This window comes from Diabrotica undecimpunctata, unplaced genomic scaffold, assembly GCF_040954645.1.
Source record: "Diabrotica undecimpunctata isolate CICGRU unplaced genomic scaffold, icDiaUnde3 ctg00002428.1, whole genome shotgun sequence".
Taxonomy (NCBI): domain Eukaryota; kingdom Metazoa; phylum Arthropoda; class Insecta; order Coleoptera; family Chrysomelidae; genus Diabrotica; species Diabrotica undecimpunctata.
The window spans coordinates 1-5,840 of record NW_027313620.1 but is presented as its reverse complement, the minus strand read 5'-3'; the positions used below and the strand labels follow the sequence as shown (position 1 = coordinate 5,840).

Sequence of the window (5,840 nt, the reverse complement as noted above, 5' to 3'; positions counted from 1 at the left end):
TGTGTACCTTGGCACCAACGTAAATGCAAAATGGGAACAGGCCACAGAAATTAAGGCGAGAATAAAACGAGCTAGAGCAGCATTTAGCAATATGAAAAAGCTCCTCATAAGCAGGTTTCTTTGTCTCTTCCCCTAAAACTACGTCTAGTTAAATGCTACATTTTTCCGATCTTACTGTATGGTGTGGAGGCCTGGACGCTGACGGAGACGCTCATGAGAAAGAAAATTAGAAGCATTCGAAATGTGGGTGTACCGACGCATTCTTCGTATATCCCGGACCGAACATGTCACCAACATAGAAGTAATCCAAAGAATCGGAAAGGAGAAAGAAATCGTGAATACAATTAAACAAAGAAAGCTTGAATATCTAGGCCACATATTGAGACACGATAAGTACCGTCTACTGCAATTGATTGTCCAGGGAAAAATAGACAGTAAGCGAGGGCCAGGCAGGAGAAGACACTCGTGGCTCCAAAATCTGAGGAAGTGGTTCGGGCTCACATCGGTCGAACTATTCAGAAGCGCCGCAAACAAGATCAGAATTGCCATGTTAATAGCCAACGTTCGCAACGGACAGGCACTTGAAGAAGAAGAAGAAGAGGGACCGGCAAACTGGTCAGAGCTACCAATCCATTTATTTTTATGAGTACCTGTCAAATGTTTACATATATAACTTTTTATATTTTACATATTTTTAATTTCAAAGTACGACGGGTCAAAGTCTAAAAAATTTTTGTTCCATTTTGTGGACTCGGCTTATTATTAATTTATTTTGTTCTTTTATTTAAGTAAACGTAATACAAAAAAGAAAAGACAAAAATGGCTCTAAGTTTAGCTAGAAATATTGTAAAAAATCAAGTTACATTAGGACTAATCAAGCAACAAGGCAAGTTAATATACTCTATTTTTACAATGAATATTTCTAGTCGATTTAAATTATTTGTAGTGTAAATGTTTCTGTTGTTAACAACCAGCTGTTTTTCAAAATCAAATGTTCTATGTACATTTCTCTATCATTTCAGATGCCTTATGCTGGGCATTCACGTTCCAACTTGCGGTCCCTCTTAGTAGTACTACTATAAGTTGTTGGATAGTTAGTTGGATATTCGTCTCCACTCACGTACCGACTTTCTATCCAACTAGCGGTCCAACTTCAGTTCTAGTTTGTTTTCACGACGGTATACATCGCTTAATCAAAAAATGTATCGATAAAAGACTACGCAAAATATAATTAATAGAAGGAAAATGGCAGCATTGTGCTTGTTATCCTTATCAATTGAAAAAAAGAAGAAAAAATGTTTTTTTTCCTCTTCTTTTTATCAACGTGATGAAAAAATTATTCGTTGATCCTGTGAAGGATGATTACAAAAATTACCTCAGAATGGACAACTTCACTTTTTCGCTGTTGCTGGAAAAAATTGGTCCACTCATTTTCAAAAAAGATACCGTCATGCGTGAATGTGTCAGCCTGCTCTGGCTGGCCTCTGCACTTCTGCCAAAAAGCTTAATTCATTGTAGTGCACCCAATTAGGCACGTACACTTCGTCTGCTCCGGTACCAGTTCCACTTTCACTCACTTGAACTTTTTTATATTCTCTGAAGAAGATAGAACGTAGAGAGTCAATTTTTTTACGCACAGAAGCTACATTGGCAGTGTTTTCGTACTTCAACATTACATTCAGCAGCTGTTGTTGGGCTGTTTTTCGCGCATTTCGATTCGCGTATAAAGCACTATCGCTATCCCACAAACAGAAATTATCTCTGTAAACATCGATAAATTCGAAAATTCCTTCACTGTTCATTACGAAAGGCGTGAAGTAGATGTGGCGTTATCATGAGTTAATAATCGGTTGATATGTATGTTTAAAATTAGGTTTCGTTTCTCTAGTTATTTGTCTATAATGTTATGTTATAGGGCTGAACTAATTAATTTTTTCGTCTCTTGATTTTTATGACTTTTTAAGATGTAGGAAAAAATTATAGTTTTTAAGGATTTGTGTACACTTTTTAAGATGTAGGAAAAAATGATAGTTTTTAAGGATTTGTGTAGGTATATTCTATTTTAGAAAGAAATAAAAACTTGTTTTAAATTGAAGCTGGGATTTATTTTGTTGTGTGTGTGTCGTATATTTTTAATGGGAATACTTTTTCGTGCAATTAAAGGTTATTTTCTATTATTTATTTGCGAACCAGGGATCTTTGCTACAACCATGATTTAATTTTCGTTGTTTGTTGATAATTCTTCTGTAGCCACTCCGAAGTGTTGGAAATTGTACCTGTGTGGGACTGTCCGAAATATATCTACAGAAAGGAAAATTATTTGCCCTAACAAAAAGTAGATGATATATTCTATTTTAGAAAGAAATAAAAACTTGTTTTAAATTGAAGCTGGGATTTATTTTGTTGTGTGTGTGTCGTATATTTTTAATGGGAATACTTTTTCGTGCAATTAAAGGTTATTTTCTATTATTTATTTGCGAACCAGGGATCTTTGCTACAACCATGATTTAATTTTCGTTGTTTGTTGATAATTCTTCTGTAGCCAATCCGAAGTGTTGGAAATTGTACCTGTGTGGGACTGTCCGAAATATATATACAGAAAGGAAAATTATTTGCCCTAACAAAAAGTAGATGATGATTAAGAATCGTGTATTTTAATAATGGTAATTTTCGTGCAATTGAAAGTTTATTTTCTATTAATAATTTGCGAACAAGGGATCTTTCGTAAAGTAATTCATAGAAATCTCATACGTAACAGGTGTCGAAGGTCAACTGACCGAGGAAATTTTCGATCCGACCTGTGATCCGACTTCCAACTTCACCATTCACGCTCCGACTTCGTCGTCAGTAGGAAGTCGGACCTTTAAGTCGTCCCACTAGATGTTTCGACTCGCACCACTAGTTGTCCAACTAATCCAACTGCAGAAGTTGGACCACTAGTCGGACTAAAAGTCGGAACGTGAATGGCCTGTCTTAAGAACTTTTTCACTTGGAGTTTAGAATAATCAGATATATTGTAGTGTATATATAGATATATTGTATTGTATTGTATATTTTGAACAAAGTATGTAAATGGTTAAATATTAAAAACACTTTCTGAACCACTTAACATTTAAAATTATTGAAAATTGTTTTAAATGAAGGTGTTACAGAATATCTTCGAACTTTGACTTTTTATTTTCCAACATTGGCTTAATTTACAATGTGCCTGTAATGAATCCGACCGACAATTCATAATAAAGATTTATTGAATATTTTATACTACATTATTAAAATTTATTTCTAGAAATTAAAAAAATTCTTCATTTGGGTACAAAAGAGAACCTTTAGAGACTGTAGCCAATCTGGTTCCATATATGTCTCATAATTTTGTAGGGTTTACTAAACTATATTTCTGCTTGAATTTGTATGCAACAAAACCAGCAACATACTTGCGACTTTCAAAATGTCATCGTCAATTATATGATCCTCCTCCAAGTAGTGAGCTTCTTTAAATGTATGTCTGAGATTCTTTCGAACCGTCAGTTTTTTCTACCAAATTAGACAGCAATTTTTGTGCCAAGCAAATATTATCTGACGCCGAAATATCGCTTGGTAACTGAGGACTTTCTAGTCAGCTGTTACTTATGCCAGATTTACTAGAAGTATTGCGACATTCTGTAAAGATCGCCGTCGAATGTTTTCCTAAAATATACCACCTTAATCTATATCCAAAATCTATTGGCGAAGGATGATTATTTGCACCACCCATTACTCGAATATAAGGGAAAAAGTCTCTAACAAGTCTCGATTCAACCTCGAAGGTAAAATATAGTTAACGTTGTATTTTGCTTGTAGGTAAGGAAGTAACTCTTTCAATATTCCTATGTGAAATGGAATAAGTGCTTTATGTTTACAAACCCGCATTGAATTGACTATTTCTGACATTTCATCCAGTAGACGTGCCTGCTTGTCTAATTCTGCACCATATGCATTTCGTGTTCCAGTACTATCTTTTAGTATAAGTCCATTTTCTCCAGCATAAATAATAACTTTTGCTACAGAATTTGATAATAATTGAATTGCAGGTCTCACTCTTTGCCTTATAGATTTTATTATTTTGAAATATATTTATAAAAATCATTTTGAAACGGCGATTCAGTGGCATTGCATGAACAGTAGCAGTTCGCGATTTTTCATACTTCAATGCAAGTGAGGAAGTAGGCGGGAACCGAGGTAACGTCCACCCCGTTGCTCAAAGAAAAACTAAACTTTGTGAGTGGCATATATAAATCAATTTTTCTAAATTTTCTCTGCTTTTATGCCTTTACAGTTATTCATCACTCTCAAAGGACGTAATTGTACCATTTAGTAGGCGGTGGCGCCCACTTTATAAATCACTACTCTATACGGACCTATTTTTGTCTAAAATAAATTCGGTAGCATGTCTGTGCTATAGATTATTGTAATCCAAATAGTAGAACGTGCGATTTTTTGACAAATGTAATTAATTGACCATCTTTTCTCAGTAATATCAAATATCTTTACGTTCAATCTATTCACGTATTTAATATCGTTCTCTAGTTCTCCGATGATTTAACATGTGCCCGGGATATGTTTCATGTATAACATGATCTGTTTGAGTAGGTTTTATGTACTCTAGAGAATCTTTTCTACGAGATATAGCCATATCCAAGAAGTTTAACGTATTGTCAGATTCTGGTTCTAGTGTAAAAGAGATGTTAGGTTGAAGATGATGAAGATGAAGGTTATTAAAATCATCCAGAATTTGTAAAGTATCATCTTGGGTTTTCTGTATGAGAGCTATACAATCATCAACATATCTTGACCAAAAAACTATTGTGTTGTTGTTAACAAATTTTTGTTCTAAACTGTCTAAAAAAATATCAGCTAATAAAGATGATAATGGGGATCCCATCGCTAAACCTGTTGGTTGTTTATATATTTTTTGATTAAACTGGAAGAAGTCCTGATCAAGACAAAATTTAAGCATAGTTAAGATGGCATCTTTGTCTTTTGCTGATATGTTGCAATTGTTTAGAAGGATGTGCACTAGAGGTAAAGTTTCATCTCTTAGTACTGAAGTAAACAAATTGGAAACATCAAAGGAAACTAAATATAAACTCTCTTATATTTTAATGTTATTTAAACGTTCTATTAGATCTAAAGAATTTGTAATGAAGAACTTAGGTTTAAAATTAGTGATAGACTAAATTGTGTTGTAAATAAACTCTGATAATATAGAAACTAGAGTGTTACAGAAACTTACAACGCCTTATGGGACAATTGTGTTTATGGATTTTAGGAAGTCCATATAACCTAGGTGTTATATGATTAAATACAGTTAACTTTCTGTTGTTAAATTTAGTAATAGTATCATTAATTAATTTAACCATTGCTTTTGTTTTATTAATAAAGGTGTTAAGTGGATTTTTTTTCCAAAATTACAAAACTGTTATCTGAAAAGAAAGATTCTATCTTCTCTATGTATTAAATTTGTTCTAGGATTACAACACAATTTCCCTTCTCAGCCTTTCTAAGTACCAGAGAATCTCTATCGATATTTTCTTTAATTAATTTTGGCAAATCCTTTTGTTTTTTAAAAGAATGGTGATTTCTATGATAATTACCTTTATACTTACACTGTTGTTGTTAAAGTAAGCTAATGCTAGAGTTTCCCAAATACTGTTTAATTTCAGCATTGTCTATCAGACCTTCTATTAGAGTATTCAGCTTCACTCCAAAGCCTCCTAACACTGAGTCAGTTAACCTAAAATTCTGACAAGAAAACTTAAGGCCTAATCCTAAAAAATACAATTCATCCACTCTGAGATAGCGCG

At 33.6% G+C, this 5,840-nt stretch overlaps 1 protein-coding gene across 1 annotated transcript; it reads right to left on the bottom strand.

Annotated features, from left to right (window-relative positions):
- Positions 1 to 1,463: 1,463 nt before the first annotated feature.
- LOC140431987 (uncharacterized) lies at positions 1,464 to 1,802 on the bottom strand. Its single transcript, XM_072519853.1, has one exon. It carries the CDS (start codon positions 1,800 to 1,802, stop codon positions 1,464 to 1,466), a length of 339 nt encoding a protein of 112 aa, XP_072375954.1.
- Between the last annotated feature and the right edge of the window lie 4,038 nt (positions 1,803 to 5,840).